Genomic DNA, 21,385 nt, shown 5'->3' on the forward strand with positions numbered 1-21,385 from the left:
AAACTTCCCTATGTTAGTTACTCGCGTCCAGATAATTTCTTAGTCAGGCTGAATTTCGACCTCTATGATCAATGTTTTTGTCAGCTGTGAAGAACACTCCCCTTCTAAAGATACCTAGTCTTTCTTTTAGATATATTTTCCATGACTAGTTAAATATTTCAGTACTAGTTTCGGTTTCACCCAGCTCTCCATTCAGAGAATAATTTGAGCACAACACCTTTCCAGGAGTGTAGTAAATTTCGGAACTTTGTTACAAATGCTTTGGCTGTCTACTGTCAAAATTCTGACAGTCAAAGTGTCTTTTTTGTATTTGATCTGATTTTGCTCTCTGCATACTGGATGGTGAGCATTCACTTTAAAAAACCTCCAAGTTCACAACAAGTATTCTGCAACCCAAGTAGCTGTTTCCTTTGTGTAGTGCATCTCTGACTTACCAAGGGGCATCATACAACTCTCCATCTGATAATGTACATACAGAAATCTGCAGTTAAGACTAACAAAACAGATGCACCAAGACTTCAAAATGAAGGAGCCTGATCGGTTTCAAGTACATTACTGCAAACTGTGAGCTCTGTTTGCATCCCACGAGCAAAGACAGCAGCCTTCACCACTTACACCAGCCACCCACACAAACTATTGACCGTCTCAGAATGCAAGTGATAGGTGTCACTTGTGCCAACACAAGTTACAATCTGCAGATGACTGAACCCTCAACACAGGCAGAGCCACCTCCACATCTCAGATGATGCCCTCCTGGAAGACATACTGATCACACAGACTTCTTTCCAGGCTTCAACACTACTTCCCTAATGGACTCCATAACACGAGTGACATTGGAGCTCCTAATAAATGGAGAAACCCACCCCTCACACGTTTGCTCAGACCCTTCTGAAGGGACTGTCACTTGTCCACTCACAGGATAAGTGGGCAAGGCCAGATGGGCAGCTTCCACTTTGACACTGAACAATATGAAAGGATTACAACCCGCCACTCACTCTGTGGATCTCCTGTGATGACTGCCCTGCAAATTGCCTTGGTAGCAGATCCTATGGGGGGAAACTAGCAACACATTAGCTGCCTCATGACAAGCCAGATCCTCTGTCACCTCTACACTCCAATCCTGCAGATTCCGACTGCAGCCAACAGCTTCTTCAGCTGTTCACGAACTGCAGCCAGTTGTTCTTGTGTTTGTGCACTGCAGATACACACACTGTACATCCTACTATTACTAATTTATGAATTAGGCTATCAAAGCACACAAAAAAGGCTCACTAAGTAATGTGTTCCTTTCCCAATGCGCAACAAACAATCTGAAACAGTGTCACGCAAAAAGTGTTTAAAAAACACATATCGCTTATAACTTAAACATAAATAAGGGGAAAAAATGTGTCACTGGTGACAAGTTCTTCCACAGGGAATCAAAAATTACAAAATGTAACAATATTGTTACATTCAATTCTGGATTTTCCATTGTCGAAAAAAATCACAAACTGATATTATAGACGCTAATAGGATGCCGTGCTTGAGCTCAACTGCCCAAAACACGGCGACCTATGTGACAACACTACAGATAAAAACACACAGCACAAAGTAGTGAAAAATATAATGTTCAAACAGTGTTCAAAGAAACACTTTAAAACGCAAAGGCAAAGAGCAAAATAAATTTGAAACATAACATGAAAAAAAGTTTAAAATACAGGTACTGATTGCAACATTTTATGTTTAATGGAAAACTCAAATACAAAAACCCCACATTTTATAATACTGAAACAACTGGAAAATCCCACGGCATCATGAACATCGTGAACTGTCTGTCGACCCATTTGAATGAATCACCAAATCAACCTGAAACTTTGAGTCACTGAAAAGTGCATACCATTTCAGAGAATACCTCATATGATTATTAGCCACATCTTACACTGCTAGTCACGAGTGGAGAGTGGACAAACAACAATTTTTATCCATCTGTATGTGCCTTAACTCGTTTTACAGTTTCCACACACCATACAGAAAACAATCTGTAAAGACTCTGACTTGGTATTAGCAACATCTGAAGATTATAGTACTAACGAACGTTTACCATATTTTGGATGACGAGCTGCGTGGCAACTTCTGGTGTCAGACGCTCTAGGATATATTTCTCTGCAGCATCTACGACTTCTTCTGACAAAATAATTGGAGCAGGCACCGTAGAGACAGGTTCCACTGTGGGTTCCGAGTTCACAACCTGTAACATGAATAAATCCTAAAGGTTTTAATCTTGCACAAGTCATTTCTTTCGCTCATTTTTGTTTCACATTTCATTATGCTTATGTATGACTAAAGACAGCATGCTGGTTATCTTCCCTGATCACATAAGTAGACCCTAAACATTCTTTACGATAATACTGCGTTATGTTACTGAAGTTTAATAAATACAAATAACATAGTCAGCAAGGTGTAGCAAGAGCAGAGAGCTGTGTATAAGGGGGAGAAAGCAGCAGCACTTTGGAGACTGCAAGTGAGGAGGAGGATGTGCGCTGCTGTTGAAGAAATTAGGTCACTGAATAGTACACAACCATAATGTCAGAGGAAGGCCACTCATGGAAGTGATACTGCTGTCCACAGCTGTCTTCAGTGGCTTATGAGGGATCACTGCTGCTTACATTATTACTCTCACTGTCAGTGGCATAGTTGGCTGACAATGAATTGTTCCGTCATTCTGTGAACAGTTATTTCATTTCGGACCAAAGGTCTCCACTAATGAGAGGTCCACTTGGCTTTATAATAAGATACCATTTCCTTCACATTTCAAGTACCCTATCTAATTCCAATGTAACAGCCTACTTTGGTAAATACGGTTTCACTGCAGTGCAAATTAAAGAGAGTCAATTTAAATAAGATTTATTTAAGGAGGAAAAAAAAAAAAAAAAAAACTGGTCATATATGGCGAGCCAAATCTTTCCTTGGTGACTAAAAACGAGAGCACAGCTTTGTGAAACAAAATACATAGCTTCTTGAAAACCACTGAATCATTTCAACATTGAAAAGAGACAAGTAATGGATTAACTTTTAACCTTCTCATAAGCATAACCACAATATTCTGTCCCCTCCAGAAATCAGTGTTACATACCACTCCAGTAATAAGCAGAAGTGTATAACAAGCATACATAAGACCCATTATCATTCACTGTTACTGAAATTTTCAATCATAGGGAAATATTACAACCAACTTCTTGAACATATTTTCTCATTAAAAATTTCCACTTTTTTGACATTTTTCTCTATCTATCTTAAATCATTCCTAATCTCTCATGGAATCCTTGCCTGCAAAGTTATTTGCGCATACTAAAAGGAAGGACCTCAGTTGAGTGACTCAAGCGAGGAAAGTTTCACGTTTTAAAAAACTATTTTACAACATACAGACATAAATTATTTATTGAAGAATGAAGAAATTGGCAGAGGCTGGTATCTGAGAAAATCCATTTTGGTCCTGGAGAAATGCAGGACATGCAAGGCAATATTGACTGCACGGTTTAGAAAACCTATGTCTGCAGCATTTGTAGACAAAGTTTTTGACAATGTTAACACCCCCCCCCCCCCCCCCCCCCCCCTCTCTCTCTCTCTCTCTCTCTCTCTCTCTCTCTCTCTCTCTCTCTCTCTCTCTCTCTCTCTCTCTCTCTCTCTCTCTCTCTCTCTCTCTCTCCCCCCCCCTCCTCCATAACGAACCATGACAGAAAGGCCTCTCCGTCGGTCTCAAAACACTCCAACAATTCACATGAAATTGCCTTTCTCTGAATCTTGTGGCCTGCTGTGAGCATTAGTGGAACCCGTCGTGAGCACCTCTTTGGATATCTGAAAGTCTCAATCACTGCAGATGCACTTCCAATGCTGACCGACAACTGTAGAGCCAATTGCTGAGTTTTTATGTGTTGGTCCGTACGAATAATTGAATCCGCACGATTCAGCAGGTCTCGAGCAGTGGTTGCAACACGATGTCCCTAGCAAGGCCCATCATGGAGCATTTCCTGAGGCTGTAACTTTCTTTGCCCAACTGTACTCCTATCAAGAGCAGTATTGCCATACACTGCAGAGAAACGTTTATAAATTTTCACCACGGTTTCTTTTTTCTGCACACAAGAATTCAATAACAGCATGTGCTTGTAACGCGAGTTTTATGCAGACACCATTTTGATGCTGCACTACGGCTCTGCCATCTGCCAGAATGGTTCAGAACTTCACCGGCGCACAAATCAAACATCAAATGTGAAGCACCAAAAAGGACGTTTGACTATGTGTGTTAATGGCTTAAAATAATAATAATAATAATAATAATAATAATAATTACAATACTAGCAAATACAGAATACCCCAGAAGACATGACAATGTAGCAAAAATAATACACCAACAACTTGCCATAAAACAAACTAATAAAACAACACGTTCCCACATACAAGTACACACCACAAAATGTACTGGAGAATGATGAATACAAATTATACTGGAACAGAACCGTTATAACAGATAAAACAACACCACATAACAAACCTGACATCATACTCACCAATAAAAAGAAGAAATTAACACAACTAATTGAAATATCCATACCCAACACAACAAATATACAGAAGAAAACAGGAGAAAAAATTGAAAAATACACCCAACTGGCTGAGGAAGTCAAGGACATGTGGCATCAGGATAAAGTTGGCATTATACCAATTATACTATCAACTACAGGAGTCATACCTCACAATAGCCACCAGTACATCAATGCAATACAGCTACATCCAAACATATATATACAACTACAAAAATCTGTAATTATTGATACATGTTCAATTACCCGAAAGTTCCTAAATGCAATATAACATATACCATACAGTTACAAGGAAGTCACGCTTGATCGAGGTCCGCGCCACGTTCCATTTTTAACCAGACTTAACAGTCTGAGAAAAAAATGTCAATAATAATAATAATAATAATAATAATAATAATGTCATGCATTACTTATTGAATGATCCTTGCACATTCGTATTTGTCAAATTCACTCTCAAGTAGTCTTCATCAGTGTGAAGATTTTAATAAGTACCACTAACAGAAGAGAAAAAAGCAATTCTAAAAAGAAGAAAGCATTTCATCAAGAGTTTATTTACTAAGCCCAGGTGCTCATCCACTTCCAATGGCTAACACTACGAAACAGGCATTGCACACCATGGTGAACTGTAATGGAAAAATTGCAAGGTTATTTCAGGTATCAAGGAAAAGCCAATCTGGTCGTGGAGGGGAAGTGTGGGAGTAGAAACTGTGGAGGGAGATGACAGTTTAACTACAGTATACAAGTTCAGAAGCTGAACACAGTTGAAGAGGTTCTACCAGAACAGTCTGGTGCTGACAGCTGCATCAAACCAGTCTTCCAATGGATACATTATTCTGATCAAGAACATTGTTCCCACATCATCAACAGAACAGGGAAGGAAAGAAAAGACTGAGGGACAAAGTACTCTTTGCCACACACTAATGCAGCCACCAGAATACAGTTATATAGATGTAGATATTGCTAGAAATGTTCATCATGCTCACATCAGACAATTTGTTTTAGGAAGGTGGAGAAATCGCTGTACACTGTATTTGTACCTGCACGGTCTCGTCGTCTTCTGAAGCCTCTTCCTCATATTCGACTTTGAGGCGAGATTTTTTGCTGGACGGTGGGGTCAAATCTGGGGCCATCTGTGCCACTCTTTTCTGTCGTCGCCGCAGTTCCTCTGGGTGCGGGAATGCCCGCATCACCTACAATAAAATAACATATTTCAAGTATGTTCACTGGGCAGACACTTAGCATGCGCAGGCACACAACACACATACATATATAAATACACACACAATGAAGTATATTTCTCTTTATTTTGGCCCTCATCTGTCTTTTCCTTAGTCCTAGTAGCATCAACTTCCTTGTAGAAATTAACTAGTTTTTCAGATTTCTGACCACGGAATTAAACCATTTCCATAACTTTTATAATTTAACAGATTTAGAAGAGAAATGTTTGTTTGATACTTCCAGAAAAATTTAAACTGTCTGGCAGGTGGGGACTGAACACTGGTACCTTGCCTTTGGTGCGCAATGTTCTTACAGACCGAGCCCTGCAGGCAAAATTCACGAACCACCATCCCAGTTTTACTTCTGGTGGAAGTAAAGCTGTGAGGGTAGGTCACAAGTCATGCATGCCTACCTGAGTCTCTGCTGTGGAACAGAAGATCCATTGAGAGGGGAAAAAAAAAAGTGAAGTGAAAGCTAAAAATACATCAGCTAACTAGTTACTGAACAACTTTAAATTCAATGGCTCCTCAAGAATTCTCTCGCATATTTCACGTTTTAGCATTAACTCATTTCACTTGTGATTTCTGTCAATATCAATGACAAAGGTACAGACATTTATATCAGAGATGGCAGAAGTACTTTCATATTTCACTGTACTGGGACAAGTTAATGTGGGTATGTGTGGCCCATTACAAGAAAGCATCCAAATACTTACAAGTCTATGTTTCAGTTCTGCAACCATTATTAAACACCAAACAATTACTGAATGTGAAAGTGAGTGGAATTTTACCAACACCCACTACATACATAATCATTTTGGAACATTTGCTTAAAGATAAATGATATTCCAAACCATTCATGTAGCAAGTTCCGTGAAGAAAGTCTAACCTCATGCAGCATATATACTACGTCAAAATTTTATTTGGTCTAGTTCAGGGAATGAACTAACCTTACTAATATAATTAGTAATATATAATTTATGCCATGCACTTGCTGTACTTCACATATTGTTTTGGGAATGTTCCAAGTAGGTGGCAGCATCTGCTTAAAGAAAACTGTTTACTGCAGTGTCAGCATGTATTTGAGGAATGAAGGTAATTTCTGTTTGTGTTTAGTAATTTTGGATTAGGATGTTTTTAGTAGATTCTTTAACATGCTAATATACCCTCCACTATCAAAGAAGTGATAGTTTTATTTCAATACAACAATAGAGTAAGCAAACACCTACTCCACCCCACCCACCCCCTTTCAAAGTAGCATTAGGACTACAGAATAACTTCTACTTTCACATTATAGTGGCACGATTTTCATAATTCTTGTAACTGTGGAAAAAATATCAGCGAGGATGGTGAGTACATATCCATCGACATAGAGGGCTGCTCTGATATCAGTATTATTGCGGCCACATGTAGTAAGCATTGCTTCACACAGTGGAGAATGGCAAAACAGAGGCACGCCGGCGACCGAGGCATTGCAAAGTAGGCAGGCACAGATAGCCTTGCTGACAGCAGCAGTCTACCAACACACTGATGCAAGGACGCACACAGACTGAGTGCTGAGCGAAGCCTGGAGAGTACTGAGTAAGGGGAAGTGAGGCCAGCACGCTAAGTTACGCTGCAATATACTGCGGGAGTAATAAAAAAGCTACCGAGGGTAAAAAACGTCCTGCCGGACATAAATAGTGGAGTGCAGGCAGCAACAGACAGAAGCCATTAGGAAGCAGTTCGTATCTGACGGACGTGGTCCGTGTCCGAATGTTCAATCTTCATAGGTGATTATTCCGGAAGTCTGTTCCAGCTCGCAGGAGTCATCCGTTTGCCGCCAGATGCCAACTTCAGCTCTGGAGGTCGGACCGAGTTCGGTCGGCACCATGGCTGACTAACTACAACGAGAACTTCCAGCGGGACCGGCCGCAGTGCGGTCTTGGTCACAAGGGCCGCTGGGGACTGACGTCCGGACTTCACAGCAACCTGGCCCCACGGCGCGTGGTCCATCCATGAAGGGACCTCACGGACATTGCGACTGACGGCTTCCCAGTAGGCAGCTGACATCACGGCGATGCGGCTCCGTCGGGGTGCCCATATTGGGGCGCCAAGCGGCAATGAGTTCATCTTAACCACAGGGCATCCTGGCTTCAGCGGAGCACTGGTGGCCTGAGGCTCCCGAGTGCGATCAGTGGCACGCATTGTCGGAGAATCTACACAGCAGCAGCCAGGCAGAGGGAACCGCAGGGCTGGGCAGTGACGATGAGGGAGAAATTGTAAAGAAAGTTCAATAAATAATTGTAAAACTCCACGCCGTCTCAGTCTTTGGTGCAGCCACTGTGTCTGCTGCTAACAAATGCTTGAGAGTCCTAACAGCACAGAAGAGACACATTGCCAACATATGCTGAACTGAAATTGGCACATCACAAACCTCACAGAGTGATGGATCCTCCCGCTGGAGTTGGAAATAAAGTGTTAAAGGACTACGTTCAATGCAAAGCCTGGTAAGCAGAAATTCCTTCCGGCAGTGAAGATGACATGATGGCCACCATGGCTGTGTGGTCAATTTGAGTGACCACGGTTTGTTTTTTTGTCACCTTCCACCACTGTCTCCCACTGACACATGACATGTGTCAGAAAATGAGATGGCAGCTTGCAGCAGGATGGGATACTCACAGACAACACCATCCTGACATGCTGTCTTGGGTGGTTTGTCAACATGTCATTTCCCTATATCCCAATGTGGCCAGGTACCCAGCAAAACATGTCGTCATGGTGTTGGAGCCACTGCAAGGAGTTACGGATCATGTGGATCAACTGGTCTACTGGTTACATTTGGTGAAGTGCTTGTAGTGCACTAGGTGACTGGACAGACAAGAAACCTTGTATGGTGATGTCTGAATCCTCCACATGTCGTCATAATGTCATAACTCCACATAAATTTGTAAACTGTACTGGAAAATTTGTAAAATGTTCTGGAAGATGCACTTTGAATACCCTATCAGAGAAAACAGTGGAACAACTGAGGATATTCTCTTCCTGGGATCCGTGTGATAAAACAGTACTTAAAATGGAAGAAAAAAAGTTATAAAAATGTAATCTGAAGTACAAGTTTTCTTGTACCACATCAAGCTTAAAATCACTTTGCATCTCTGATGAAACCAAGGCAGCAAAGCAAAGCAGTCCATCGGCTGTGTATTCGGAGATATGATAGATCCAGAACTTTTTAAAAGTCAGTAGCACGTACCCCGAATGGATTGGTCAGATGGGTGCATTCCTGAATGGCCATTCAATGTTGGGTTGGACCACTGCACTAAATGCCAATGACTGAGATGACAGATTTTCAGTGCCCGTTGAGCCAAAAGAATACATCGCGGAATCCAAGAGTGGTGGTTCACGAGCCTCTGTACACAACAAACGCTGAACTGGACTGGTCTGAAAGGCTCCAGTTGATATCCAAATGTCCTCATGGTGGACACTGTAACACCTTCAGGTAGGAAATACAAGGTTATCCATAGACCACGCTGCCATAATCTAAATGCGACCGAACAAATGCCCTATAAAACTGCAGGAGGCAGGACCATGCTTTTCTGCTAAGGCATTTCAAAATATGCAGTGACTGGAAGCTCTTTGTAGGTCTTTCAGGGGGTGGAAGCCAAGTTAATTTCAAGTCAAATAATAAACCCAAAGAGGGCACAATTTGCTGAAAACATAAAATGCTCTCCAATGTAAACACTGGTTGGTTAAAACTTTGACAAGCACATTTAAATTTGACACAAGTAGTCTTCTCTGGTGAGAACTAAAAACCAGTCGCCATGGGTCAAGTTTCCAGCCGCCTGACGGTGAGCCGCAGTTGCCTCGTCATCACTGTAAGAGTGGAGGAAGAGTAGAAGACAGCAAATTCATCCACAAACAAAGAGCATTTCACAGGGCTGCTGACTGCAGAGGAAATGCTATTGATAGCAGAGGCAGACAATGTGACCCTGAGTACACTGCCTTGGGGGAACATTGTCTTTAACAGAGTCAGATATGAGATCACCAACAATATCTAAAGTGCTGGTCCTCAAGGAAGGATTGGATAAGAAGTGACAAGGATGTTGGCAAAGGATGTTGTACCTCCAAATTATGTCGTATGCTTGTTCGACGTCAAAAAACACACAAACCAAATGGTTTTGGCATAATAAGAATTTAATCTTATTTTGTCCTAGAACAATGCAATTATAATTGACAAACTTTTCACGTATAAAATTAAGCTCAGAACTGAGGTGGCTAAAAGGCAACCATTACAATGAATACGTCTGGAACTACTTCTAGTTTAAAAATGGACTAGATCCTGGACCCTTAACTTTTGCTCTTGCCAGCTCATGAATGGCACTTACAGAATTGGAACGAGAGAAATAGTGGCAGATCTGAAGCAGCGAATTACATTTGCATAGATCCACTGACGAGAACAGCGCTCAGGGAAGCCACCAGTCTAAATTCAACTTGAGGACGAGCACGCAATTTTAACCTATCATGTATTTCACAACACATCCACTACTGGAAAGAGGAATCGTCATACATTTTTTCCATAAGAAATCCTTGCCAGAAGCATTTATGCTGTTCTTGCTGTGTCTATTGCCAATTTCAACTCAATGTTCTGAGTGTCATCTCTGTCCGCTTTGTCAGGAGTAAAACTGACAACTGCCATTAGTAAGACTGCCTCCTAAAATAAATGTGTGGCCTGCTGTCACTATGTGATGGCAATCTTCCCCTCTCTATGGTGACATCAGCTACTGACTCCCATTCCTGTGAAAACTTAAGGAAGAAGGCAAGCAGGCAAGCACTGGTAGTAACCAGACAACAACAAGAGGGGTGATAGCCCTGACAAATGAATGATTTTAATTTACAAATGACTAGCCATCAAACTCATAACCTTTCATGCATTGCGCTAGAATCATTTCTATGTGGGTGATATGTAGCTTTTCGACAACAAATATGTTCTGTTAGCAGGACATTTTTCACATAAGACTGTGACATTACCTCCTGGTGAGTAGCACCCAGTTCAGTCAGCAAGGCAGTAATGTTGTTGTGGAACTCTACAGAAGACGGCTGTTTCAGTAGATTCAGCAACTGGATTTTCAGGTGCTTGCTCACCGAACTAACTTGCGACTTTGACAATGTCGGTGGAAGGTTTTCTGTAAGGAAATTACAAACAATGAGTTCAGATCCCCTTGCTCAAAAACACGATTAAAAAGTATATATTTGCCAGTGATCAGTTCTGATACATGTCAAGAATATTGATTTTGTACACACCTATCACATGGCAAATAGTGTAACTTCAATGACATTTCCAGATGCAAAGTGTGGTGTGTTTACACGATGCAAACATTGTGATAAATAGTAAATCAAGCAAAGTTTCTGGTCAATCATTTTTCACTAAACTTTGAAAAAACAAATCATATGCTGTTCAGATCACTTTACAGGTCTAAGTCAATTATAATAATTATGTAGCTTACGGTGCAACTTCTCAAAGGCATTGATGACTTTCCCCATGAAAAGTTGTGGCCTCATCTTTGCTATGAGTGTCAAGGACCCCATGCACGTCATGAGGTTAACACTGCTGATGTGAGGGGATCCGTGGAAGTTCAGGAGCAGCTCGAAAACCATCCTGACAACAGAGATATTTGAGACAGAAGCCATCAGCAAAACTCAATCTTGATGTACACTGTTCAATATGTAAAAAGGTAAATACCACCCAGGAATTTAAATTCAGCACTTAAGCAGGCACTGCTCCCAGTATAGCCGATAACACACAACCGAAGCACAGATAAGGGTCAGCGCCAGTCGCAGTTTTGTTTCTCTGCTGCTCGCACATTGGCAATGCGTCAAGTTTTGCATAACCAATGCGACAGACAACAATTTTACGTACACAATGAGAGGTGACAAGAAGCAATGAATTTCTAGCACCAAACTTGCATTATTTCTCTTCTTTGCTGTTATCGTAAATATTTGATTTTTTTTTTTTTTCAAATGCGACAAGAATTAAAAGGTGGTTGTTGGTTGGAACCTAATAGTGCAACTTAAATTGCTGCAAGTTAAATGAGCAACAACAAATGCCAAATTTGAGCACAACTGCACAGAACAGGGAGGAGTGAAAATAAATTTACTTTCCAGGAAACATACGATATGATGCACAACTACAGAATGTTAATGAAGGTATTTGGAATAGGTTCCCAGATATATGAAAATCTAAAACAATATGAATACAGTTTGAAGGAAAAAAAAATCTCTCGGCTACAACACAATAACGAGAATTTATTGATGAGATGTTAATCAATGAACAAAAAGTAAGGTAACTTTCTTTAGCTTTTGAATCAGGTTTTCTCTCCTAAAGTACTTACATCAGTAGCCTGTACGTCTTACACCAATACAGTAACTGGTCTGTCCATTCAGTGCCCACAGAAAATGCACTCTTGTATTAGAAACTATTAATTCATTAGCTAAAGAACACACTATCCCCATTTATTTCATTTCTCACTCTTGACACCACGTGAGCATATGCCCATTCTTAAACTTGTGCTGTAAACTGTGTGTGCTGTGTTCAGGAGAGAGAGTATTTAGATTTACATATTTTTTGTTTATCTCTGATTCTGTACATTTTACACAGCAAGGTATTTAGATAGGAAGCAATTGTTTCTATTTTGTACAATCGTGTCCCATGAAACAAAACAGTTTAATCCCTTCTCTTGTTATCTATAAGCCATCTGAGAGCACTACCTGCTATATGTCTATTATTTTTCATTTTCAAAACTGAAAACACACACACACACACACACACACACACACACACACACACACACACACACACACAGAACAGAGGGAAATGCTGTGAGATTTACTTACAAGGCCTCTTCCTCCAGTTTTCTTCTTCTTGCTATTTTAAGTGTCATTGGTACATCTTCTAGAGAGAAGTCATCTCTACGCACCATGCCATCAGGTTCTGGATATGTCTGCAGGAGGACAACATTCTCCAGGAACTTCACAGCATGCGTACGAATACTGCAGGTTTATCAAGAATAGATTTACACACATATATGCACAAACTATTTTAGTCACTTACTTGTTCCATAGATCATATTCACATTAAACATTATGAGTTGGAACATGTCAAAGAAACAAATATAATGAATATGTGCAACTCTGGCAGGGTCCATTCCTACGTCTCGCCAATTTTACATTATAGTACACAACGAAAAAACAAAAATGTGCTTCTCTCTTAAGCTCCTAACTACATATGATGTAATTTTCGTTTTTTTTTTTTTTTCTTCATCAAACATGCCATAGTAATACCAACTTTTACATTTATGAAATGTCCCTTGTATATTTGTGGGCAAGAGAAAAATGGACCACCCTGTGGCACAAAGTGCAGCTGAACGTAACACTATTTCAATTACTGCTTCACAATTTGGGCCACATGGATCCTTAAACAGTCAGGTACACTAATAACAGCCTCACAGTACATTCACCTTTCCTAATCAAGTTTGTCAACAGTCCATCACAGTTACAAACAGCGACTCTCATAAATATAATACTACAGGACAAGGAGAAGTCATGTACAATAGCATCACTCAGCTTCATGTGGTGCAGAAAGGGATGCGGTTTCCAACAATAAAAGTATAACCACCTAACCAATGATGTGAAGAACTTAATAGATAACAAAATTAGCTTCAATCATAATTTGAAATGTATGTTCGACAGCTGCTCCTCCTCAATTGAAGAATTTCTGAATGAGTAAATAACAGCATGGAGAACAAAACTGTAGCTCAAGGCAATTGTGTAATTGGTCAACATGCAGCCATATATTCACTAGAATAGTTTATTATAACTGCAAGACTTTTTCCTACATCCTTGCAAGAGGCCACAATTACGATTCACTGAACATGCAAATAACAAACTAAACAAATTTCTGTTCATGTTTTGGAAACTTATTACTGATGACATGTTACTGGGTCTTGGAAAGTGTTGTCTTTAAAGTAATTCCATAATGTGGAATCGTTGTCATTCAAGTGCATTCTCATTAACATAAAGTACTGGTATGAATGAGAGAGGTGAAAAGTTTCTGACAACAACATACACCAATATTTCCTTCTTTCTTTTCGTGGTAAATATTTTACATGTTTTGGTAACTTCCTGGAAGATTAACAGATTGTGTCAGATGAAAACTCGCAAGTCCATCACATTAGGCAGGAGAAGTTTTGTGAATTTTAGACTATAGGAAGTAAAACTGAGAAGCCGAGTCACAAGTTAGTTGCTGGAGAGCTCAGTCAGACTACATGCCCACAAAAGGAAAAGGTACAGGGTTCGAGTCCTGGTCTAGCCTACAGCTTTAATCCGCAAGGAAGTTTCAAATCAACTCCTCCCTACCCTTAATGTCTTACAGTTATACTGACATTAAGCAAGAGTCACCATGGTCTAGGGGTAGCGTCTCTGATTCATAATCAAAACGTCTTCGGTCCCAGGTTCGATTCCCGCCACTGCCTAAATTTTGATAAATAATCAGCACTGGTGGACGAAGACTTCCGGCATAAGAAGTCAGCCTCATTCAGCCAACGGCCTTGTCAAAGAGGGCGGAGGAGCGAATAGAGGTTCAGGGCACTCTTGTCCTAGGAGTGGGAAATTGTCCCTAAAGGCGGAAGAATGAGCAATGATCGACGACATGAGGATGCAGAAGGCAATGGAAACCACTGCATTAAAGACACGTAATGTGTATCCACAGGACATGTGGCCTGTAATTTAAGGAGTGTCATGATGATCTCTCCATTGGCAAAAGATTCCAGAATGGTCCCCCATTTGGATCTCCAGGAGGGGACTGCCAAGGGGGAGGTTACCATGAGAAAAAGATTGAATAATCAACGAAAGGATAACGTTCTACGAGTCGGGGCGTGGAATGTCAGAAGCTTGAACGTGGTAGGGAAACTAGAAAATCTGAAAAGGGAAATTCAAAGGCTCAATCTAGATATAGTAGGGGTCAGTGAAGTGAAGTGGAAGGAAGACAAGGATTTCTGGTCAGATGACTATCGGATAATATCAACAGCAGCAGATAATGGTATAACAGGTGTAGGATTCGTTATGAATAGGAAGGTAGAGCAGAGGTTGTGTTACTGTGAACAGTTTAGTGACCGAGTTGTTCTTATCAGAATCGACAGCAGACCAACACCGACAATGATAGTTCAGGTATACATGCTGATGTCGCAAGCTGAAGATGAACAGATAGAGAAAGTGTATGAGGATATTGAAAGGGTAATGCAGTATGTAAAGGGGGATGAAAATCTAATAGTCATGGGCGACTGGAATGCAGTTGTAGGGGAAGGAGTAGAAGAACAGGTTACAGGAGAATATGGGCTTGGGACAAGGAATGAAAGAGGAGAAAGACTAATTGAGTTCTGTAACAAGTTTCAGCTAGTAATAGCGAATACCCTGTTCAAGAATCACAAGAGGAGGAGGTATACTTGGAAAAGGCCGGGAGATACGGGAAGATTTCAATTAGATTACATCATGGTCAGACAGAGATTCCGAAATCAGATACTGGATTGTAAGGCGTACCCAGGAGCAGATATAGACTCAGATCACAATATAGTAGTGATGAAGAGTAGGCTGAAGTTCAGGACATTAGTCAGGAAGAATCAATACGCAAAGAAGTGGGATACGGAAGTACTAAGGAATGATGGGATACGTTTGAAGTTCTCTAATGCTATAGATACAGCAATAAGGAATAGCGTAGTAGGCAGTACAGTTGAAGAGGAATGGACATCTCTAAAAAGGGCCATCACAAAAGTTGGGAAGGAAAACATAGGTACAAAGAAGGTAGCTGCGAAGAAGCCATGGGTAACTGAAGAAATACTTCAGTTGATTGAAGAAAGGAGGAAGTACAAACATGTTCTGGGAAAATCAGGAATACAGAAATACAAGTCGCTGAGGAATGAAATAAATAGGAAGTGCAAGGAAGCTAAGACGAAATGGCTGCAGGAAAAATGTGAAGACATCGAAAAAGATATGATTGTCGGAAGGACAGACTCAGCATACAGGAAAGTCAAAACAACCTTTGGTGTCATTAAAAGCAACGGTGGTAACATTAAGAGTGCAACGGGAATTCCACTGTTAAATGCAGAGGAGAGAGCAGATAGGTGGAAAGAATACATTGAAAGCCTCTATGAGGGTGAAGATTTGTCTGATGTGATAGAAGAAGAAACAGGAGCCGATTTAGAAGAGATAGGGGATCCAGTATTAGAATCGGAATTTAAGAGAGCTTTGGAGGACTTACGGTCAAATAAGGCAGAAGGGATAGATAACATTCCATCAGAATTTCTAAAATTATTGGGGGAAGTGGCAACAAAACGACTATTCAAGTTGGTGTGTAGAATATATGAGTCTGGCGATATACCATCTGACTTTCGGAAAAGCATCATCCACACAATTCCGAAGAAGGCAAGAGCTGACAAGTGTGAGGATTATCACACAATCAGCTTAACAGCTCATGCATCGAAGCTGCTTACAAGAATAATATACAGAAGAATGGAAAAGAAAATTGAGGTGACGATCAGTTTGGCTTTAGGAAAAGTAAAGGGACGAGAGAGGCAATTCTGACGTTACGGCTAATAATGGAAGCAAGGCTAAAGAAAAATCAAGACACTTTCATAGGATTTGTTGACCTGGAAAAAGCGTTCGACAATATAAAATGGTGCAAGCTGTTCGAGATTCTGAAAAAAGTAGGGGTAAGCTATAGGGAGAGACGGGTCATATACAATATGTGCAACAATCAAGAGGGAATAATAAGAGTGGACGATCAAGAACGAAATGCTCGTATTAAGATGGGTGTAAGACAAGGCTGTAGCCTTTCGCCCCTCCTCTTCAATCTGTACATCGAGGAAGCAATGATGTAAATAAAAGAACGGTTCAGGAGTGGAATTAAAATACAAGATGAAAGGATATCAATGATACGATTCGCTGATGACATTGCTATCCTGAGTGAAAGTGAAGAAGAATTAAATGATCTGCTGAATGGAATGAACAATCTAATGAATACACAGTATGGTTTGAGAGTAAATCGGAGAAAGACGAAGGTAATAAGAAGTAGTAGAAATGAGAACAGTGAGAAACTTAACATCAGGATTGATGGTCACGAAGTCAATGAATTCTGCTACCTAGGCAGTAAAATAACCAATGACGGATGGAGCAAGTAGGACATCAAAAGCAGACTCGCTATGGCAAAAAAAGGCATTTCTGGCCAAGAGAAGTCTACTAATATCAAATACCGGCCTAAGAAATTTCTGAGGATGTACGTCTGGAGTACAGCATTGTATGGTAGTGAAACATGGACTGTGGGAAAACCGGAACAGAAGAGAATCGAAGCATTTGAGATGTGGTGCTACAGACGAATGTTGAAAATTAGGTGGACTGATAAGGTAAGGAATGAGGAGGTTCTATGCAGAATCGGAGAGGAAAGGAATATGTGGAAAACACTGATAAGGAGAAGGGACAGGATGATAGGACATCTGCTGAGACACGAGGGAATGACTTCCATGGTACTAGAGGGAGCAGTAGAGGGCAAAAACTGTAGAGGAAGACAGAGATTGGAATACGTCAAGCAAATAATTGAGGTCATAGGTTGCAAGTGCTACTCTGAGATGAAGAGGTTCGCACAGGAAAGGAATTCTTGGCTGGTTGCATCAAACCAGTCAGACTGATGACTTTCTCCTCCCCCCCCCCCCAAAAAAAAAAAAAAAAAAAAAAAAAAAAAAAAAAAAAAAAAAAAAAAAAAAAAAAAGTAAGTAATCAAGACTAATTAATATACAGAAAAAGATAAGACATGCCACTTACCCATCATTCTCGCAGTCCACAAGGTAAACAATCTGCGCCTTGATTGCCGTTATCGCGTTCCAGGTGGCTTCGAGCACCTCGTGGCTAGTATGGGCATCTGCGAGCCAAGCTAGCGCCGCCCGATACACCTGTGCGGCCGCCTGCACCACACGCTTCTGGACCTGAGCGCTCCCGTCCTGCAGCAGCAACAACAGGCTCGGCGCCACACGCGGCAGCACATTCGAATCTTTTTTCCTAAAACAATAACGTCACCTCGTCAAACAGTGCCTTAAAGAGAGATGTGCAGTGGCCAGCTTCACATTACCACCCACATAAATTTTGTTTGGAGGTGTCCTGCCCATTAGGTAGGTCCACCACTGCAAGTTCAGCAGTCTCAAAGTTATCCATGTTTCCTGCCACCTTTCCATAGCTGCTTGTGACACAATTACCTTGATTTCTATTAACCCCTCTTCCTTCTCTCGAATTGTTCTACCAGAAAAACCCGCTGTCTCCAAAAACTTGTATACTTAATACCTTTTGAGTGTGTGTCCTACTGCCGCTGCTTGGTGAGTAGACTTTCTGATCTACCCACTTACATTATATTTCTTAAGGAAAGAAATTTTCCGAGCTCTTTTTGGTGCAAAACATAAGCATAACCATCAGTAGACAAGTGCTTAGCATGCAAATCTGCCAATCTTGCTGTAATACTCCGAGTATTTATTAACAAACATTACATTATAGTTTATATATCTAAAAACAAAGATTCTGTAACTTGCCAAACGAAAGTGTTGGTACGTAGATAGAGACAAACACACACACACACACACACACACACACACACACACACAAACACAAACAAACAAAAACACACACACACACACACACACACACACACACACACAAACACAAACAAACAAAAACACACACACACACACACACACACACACAAACACAAACAAACAAAAACACACACACACACACACACACACACACACACACACACACACAAACACAAACAAACAAAAACACACACACACACACACACACACACACACACACACACACAAACACAAACAAACAAAAACACACACACACACACACACACACACACACACACACACAAACACAAACAAACAAAAACACACACACACACACACACACACACACACAAACACAAACAAACAAAAACACACACACACACACACACACACACACACACACACACACAAACACAAACAAAAACAAACAAAAACACACACACACACACACACACACACACACACACACACAAACACAAACAAACAAAAACACACACACACACACACACACACACACAAACACAAACAAACAAAAACACACACACACACACACACACACACACACAAACAAACAAAAACACACACACACACACACACACACACACACACACACACACACAAACAACACAAACACAACAACACAAAACAACACACAACACAACACAACACAACACACAAACACAACACAACACACAAACACAACACAACACACAAACACAACACAACACACAAACACAACACAACACACAAACACAACACAACACCCAAACACAACACAACACACAAACACAACACAACACACAAACACAACACAACACACAAACACAACACAACACCCAAACACAACACAACACCCAAACACAACACAACACCCAAACACAACACAACACACAAACACAACACAACACACAAACACAACACAACACACAAACACAACACAACACACAAACACAACACAACACACAAACACAACACAACACACAAACACAACACAACACACAAACACAACACAACACCCAAACACAACACAACACCCAAACACAACACAACACACAAACACAACACAACACACAAACACAACACAACACACAAACACAACACAACACACAAACACAACACACAAACACAACACAACACACAAACACAACACAACACACAAACACAACACACAAACACAACACAACACACAAACACAACACAACACACAAACACAACACAACACACAAACACAACACAACACACAAACACAACACAACACACAAACACAACACAACACACAAACACAACACAACACACAAACACAACACAACACACAAACACAACACAACACACAAACACAACACAACACACAAACACAACACAACACACAAACACAACACAACACACAAACACAACACAACACACAAACACAACACAACACACAAACACAACACAACACACAAACACAACACAACACACAAACACAACACACAAACACAACACACAAACACAACACACAAACACAACACACAAACACAACACACAAACACAACACACAAACACAACACAACACACAAACACAACACAACACACAAACACAACACAACACACAAACACAACACAACACACAAACACAACACAACACACAAACACAACACAACACACAAACACAACACAACACACAAACACAACACAACACACAAACACAACACAACACACAAACACAACACAACACACAAACACAACACAACACACAAACACAACACAACACACAAACACAACACAACACACAAACACAACACAACACACAAACACAACACAACACACAAACACAACACAACACACAAACAACACAACACACAAACACAACACAACACACAAACAACACAACACACAAACACAACACAACACACAAACACAACACAACACACAAACACAACACAACACAACACACAAACACAACACAACACACAAACACAACACAACACACAAACACAACACAACACACAAACACAACACAACACACAAACACAACACAACACACAAACACAACACACAAACACAACACAAGCAGAATTATGTAAAGGCAAAGAGTTCGGGCAGAGAAGTCATTTGAGGTGGAAGTATAGAGGCAAAGATGTTATTGAATGACGGGTGAGGTATGAGTGGCGGCAACTTGAAATGGAATGGAATGGATTAAACAGTCCCTACAGCCTAGGTCTTCATGGCAAACGAATCTGCTCCAGTCCTGAATCCCTGAACCATTACACCAACAACCTGAAAACTGCTTTCGCATCCCGCAACTACCCTCCCGACCTGGTACAGAAGCAAATAACCAGAGCCACTTCCTCATCCCCTCAAGCCCAGAACCTCCCACAGAAGAACCCCAAAAGTGCCCCACTTGTGACAGGATACTTTCCGGGACTAAATGTCGCTCTCCTCAAATCCTGCCCTGAAATGAGATCCATCCTTCATGAAATCCTCCCCACTCCACCAAGAGTGTCTTTCCGCCGTCCACCTAACCTTCGTAACCTCTTGGTTCATCCCTATGAAATCCCCAAACCACCTTCCCTACCCTCTGGCTCCTACCCTTGTAACTGCCCCCGGTGTAGAACCTGTCCCATGCACCCTTTTGGTTTACGCATCCTTGCCTGCTGCAAAATAAAACAATGGGAGATCCAGACTAGAGCAACAATAATAATATTATGAAAAGGATAGCTCTCGTGCACATTAACTATGATAAACAACAAAAGAAATTCATTCCTTTATCAAGTAAAAATATTAGACTGTAAGATGTGCAAAAATAAAGTTTTTCACTGAAAAATTTTCTTAGAATTTGATAAGTATTTCATTGCGGCCAGAACGCCGTATCACTGCACAGATAGCAGCGTTAGGCAAGCAGTACAGCAACAACAAAGTGACTGAACAGAATGTGGAGAACACACCTGCAGCAATCAAGGAGTTAATAATC

At 40.8% G+C, this 21,385-nt stretch overlaps 1 protein-coding gene across 1 annotated transcript in view; it reads right to left on the reverse strand.

Moving 5' to 3' along the window:
* LOC126106422 (symplekin) overlaps positions 1-21,385 on the reverse strand; it is a 117,003-nt gene that overhangs the window by 91,385 nt on the left and 4,233 nt on the right. Inside the window, exons 3-8 of the mRNA XM_049912698.1 lie at positions 17,639-17,872; positions 12,665-12,820; positions 11,278-11,429; positions 10,802-10,956; positions 5,615-5,767; positions 2,081-2,227 (exon numbers count right to left, since the gene is read on the reverse strand). Coding sequence (XP_049768655.1) covers positions 2,081-2,227; positions 5,615-5,767; positions 10,802-10,956; positions 11,278-11,429; positions 12,665-12,820; positions 17,639-17,872 — 997 coding nt within the window. The remainder of the gene's footprint in view (positions 1-2,080; positions 2,228-5,614; positions 5,768-10,801; positions 10,957-11,277; positions 11,430-12,664; positions 12,821-17,638; positions 17,873-21,385) is intronic.

The sequence above is a fragment of the Schistocerca cancellata genome, chromosome 10, assembly GCF_023864275.1.
Source record: "Schistocerca cancellata isolate TAMUIC-IGC-003103 chromosome 10, iqSchCanc2.1, whole genome shotgun sequence".
In the NCBI taxonomy this organism is placed as follows: Eukaryota; Metazoa; Arthropoda; class Insecta; order Orthoptera; family Acrididae; genus Schistocerca; species Schistocerca cancellata.